General features: G+C 38.6%; 1 protein-coding gene across 1 annotated transcript in view; it reads left to right on the top strand.

The window, feature by feature from the left end:
- Positions 1–3,774, top strand: part of Ddx4 (DEAD-box helicase 4) — an 86,187-nt gene that overhangs the window by 45,163 nt on the left and 37,250 nt on the right. Inside the window, 2 exon segments of the mRNA XM_008840383.1 lie at positions 3,603–3,650; positions 3,746–3,772. Coding sequence (XP_008838605.1) covers positions 3,603–3,650; positions 3,746–3,772 — 75 coding nt within the window.

The raw sequence follows: 3,774 nt of genomic DNA, 5'->3' as shown, positions 1-3,774 counted from the left end.
ATCAAAGACCTCAATGTAAAGCCTGAAACTCTGAAACTGTTAGAAGAAAAATTGGGAAAAACTTACAAGATACAGGTGTAGGAAAGGATTTTCTAAACTGGTCATCAATTGCTCAGGAAACAAGGGCAAGAATTAACAAATGGGACCTCATTAAACTACAAAGCTTCTGTAGATCAAAGGTGGCATCCAGGCAAGCGGTCAGAAAACCCACAGAACGGGAGAAAATCTTTATCAGTGACACATCTGACAGAGGTTTAATATCCAGGATATATAATGAACTCATTAAACAGAATCAAGACAAGAAGCAACCCAATTAAAGGATGGGCTAAGGAGCTGAACAGAGAGTTCTCAGAAGAAGTAAAGATGGCTATGAAACATGTTAAAAGATGTTCAATATCACTAATAATTAGGGATATGCAAATTAAAACCACTTTAAGGTTTCATCTTACCCGAGTCGGACTGGCTAAGATCAGGAGAACAAATACTACCAAATATTGGAGAGGATGTGGGGAAAGGGGAACACTCAGCCACTGCTGGTGGGGCAGCAAACGGGTTCAACCCCTATGGAAAGCAGTGTGGAGAACTCTGAAAAAACTACAAACGTACCTACCGTTTAACCCAATTATATCATGCCTCGGCAAATACCCAAAGAACTCATCCTACTGCAGAGACACTTGTATACCCAAAGAACTCATCCTATTGCAGAGACACTTGTACATCCATGTTTGTTGCTGCTCTTTTCACAATAGCTAAGAGATGGAAACAGCCTAAGTGACTGAAGTCACGAGTGGATAATGAAAATGTGGTTCATTTATATGATGGAATTTTATTCATCAGTAAAGGAAAGATGAAATCATGAAATTTGCAGGTAAATGGATGGAACTAGAATCTTTTATACTAAGTGAAGTAACACAGACTGAGAAAAAAAAATCGACATTTGTTCTGCATATGTGGATCCCAGAACCAAACCCTGATAAGTTGAGTATGTATCCAGGCATGACTACAGGAACCAGGATAATGGAAAGGAAACAGGGAGGTAAAGGAAAAGAAAGAACTTGAAAGAGAAGAACAATGGGAAACAGGCCTTAATAAGGGAGATATGGATAAAAATTGGGTTAGTTTAAGGGAGGGAGGGAAGGGTATACAAGGAACTTAGGGGATAAGGTGAAAGAAGGAGCTCAAGAGAGGTAGGACCATAGGAGAAGGTTATTAGTAAGGACAAGGGGGGTGAATGGGGGCACCTTAAGTGGGAGAACTACGGTGGAGGAGTGAGACAATGTGAGAGAGAAATAATGCCTAGCTAGTTTTGAAAACCAGAGTGAACCATATTAGTCCAACAACGTACTGACAAATTATACAGAGCAGATCAAGAAATATATGTCTAGGTAAGGTTTATCTGAGAACAATTGGTCTTTGCCCAAGATTTATCTACATGACACACAGTAATTAAAAGTATCAGACTGGTGGAACTCACCTTCTTTGATATTTAACAGACATACTTTGAGGCCTGCACTAATTTGGTCAGAGAGACATAAAGGACAGTTTTTGCTCCTTGCCCTACTAGGTTGACTAGTTCCAGGGGACTATGAGCATCTCTCAAAAAGTCCTGTAATGGTGGTGGGTCACCTGTCCTCTTGATCAAGGAGGACGAGGAGACCCCACTAGATGGACTTGAACCAGTCTCCAGTCTACGAAGAGGAGGGTCAACACAGAGGAATCACTTCCTCCATGCTTCCAAGTGAAGCCAACCATGGTTGAACAGGACCTTTGATGCCTTATCTTCACATAGGCGGAACTGGTAAAAGAAAGGAGCCAGGGGCTCCTCCCAAGCCCATGTGACCCCTGAGGAACAGGTCCTCAAACAACCTTAAGAGTAAAAATAAATTGGTTTATCTGGGCCAACTGTATGGCCTTGAACATCTAAAAGGAAAGTATAACCAAAGATTAAAGGGGTCAATATAATTTCTTAAGAGTCCATTTGCATAGCTAAAGGCTACATAACAAGCAACAATGCCAGATAGGAGATACCTTCTTTTGAATTGTTGGCCAGGGTGACCAAAGGAACTCCCAAATAGTAACCCAGCATAGACCTGGGAAAATGAACAGCAGACCATAATCTTATAAAAGGAGTATTGACAACTGATTGCTGCTAGTAGAGGAACAGCTGACCGTCCTAAAGCAAAGACCTCTAGATAGGCCGATTAGATTTCACCAGAATGGCAAGTAGTAGGGATTGGCTGGGGTGCCAACAACACACCAGACAGTAGCAGGGATATCAGAGTATAAGGGTTCTATTGGGGGGAGGGAGGCTATGGGAGGGTGCCATCTGGGAAGTGGGTGTATAGTCAAATAAGATGGCTTGGGATGTTCTTTGTGATATACACACACACAAAATTTTTAAAAATATTATATTTGAGAAGGAAGCATGGAAATTTACATCATGCTAATTAGTAGAGGTGGTAAACGTTATCATTGAAATCCACCCCATGACTTCCTAATCTCTCTCTCTCTCTCTCGTTGTCTTTGAACTTACTATGTAGCCCAGGCTGACCTTGAACTCACAGAGATCCCCCTGCCTCTGCCTCCCGAGTGCTGGGATTAAAGGCGTGAGCCAACACACCCTGCCCAAAATAGAGATCTTTTTTAAAGGTTAAAAACTCAATTTTATGTCTTACAGGGCTTATACTGAGTTCAATGTTGTATAACTGTATTAACTGTGAACTTAGAACTTGCACCCACTTGTGAAAGAGATGTACTCTTGCTCTGGAGTGTGTTAGTAAATATGTTAAATCTGTAGTGAATTGCTGCTTCTGATCATGTAGTTATTAAAAATTAAAAAATGATTAAAAAATAATTAGTAGATGTGGAAAGCATTACCATTGAAATCTACCCGATGACTTTATATCCATGCTCAGATGCCAAGGAGCTCAGAAAGTAACCGACTGTCACTAGTTATAATCAGATATATACAGATGAGAAACATGTGCAAACATCTTAATGTCAATTGCATCGAAAATGAGTTTTTCTATGTGAAACTGTATTTTAATAATGAAATGGATTAAAATAATGAGATTCATAAAGTAATGAATTTTAAAGGTTAGAGCCCCATTCAATTTTATGTCTTACAGGGTTTATGCTGAGTACAATATTGTATAACTGTAACAATTCAACTGTAAAACTAAAAATTTACGGCCAATTTTGAAAAAGATGCTTAGCTCAGAAAATTGTTATTGAATATGTCAATGCTGTTGTAATGAAATGCTCCTTCTAAGTATGTGGTTATTAAATAACTGGGAAAAAATCATTTTGAATTACTAAATAATCTTAACATGTATAAAATTCTATTTCCCTCTCTCCCTCAGTCCCTGTTTCCCTCCTTCCCTTCTTTTCATTCTGAAGATCAGTAAGCCCAGGGACTTGTGCACATTATGAACATTTGTAGCATTGAGCTGTACTTACAGCCTCCATGTTTCTGTTATTAACTGTCTCAAATACCATTTGTAAGAAGGGACTTTAAAGATGACTGTTATTTTTAGGACTGTGAAAATAAAGATGTATACTGGTTTGCCTTAACTGTTTGCCACTATGAATTTCTTTAATAGGTGGATACAAAGGTTTAAATGAAGAAATAGTAACAGGCTCTGGAAAAAGTAAGTATTACTTTGGAAAAAGTTTAATTTTTGTAGTAGTGTTTTTTTTATTCCTTAATTTAAAAAAATCTTTTTTTGTCTTTATCCCTTTTAAGACTCTTGGAAATCAGAAGCTGAAGGAGAA

This window comes from Nannospalax galili, unplaced genomic scaffold (genome assembly GCF_000622305.1).
Source record: "Nannospalax galili isolate Female #2095 unplaced genomic scaffold, S.galili_v1.0 scaffold339, whole genome shotgun sequence".
In the NCBI taxonomy this organism is placed as follows: Eukaryota; Metazoa; Chordata; class Mammalia; order Rodentia; family Spalacidae; genus Nannospalax; species Nannospalax galili.
Note: the sequence above shows the minus strand (reverse complement) of the source record. Positions and strands in the feature narration are given on the sequence as shown.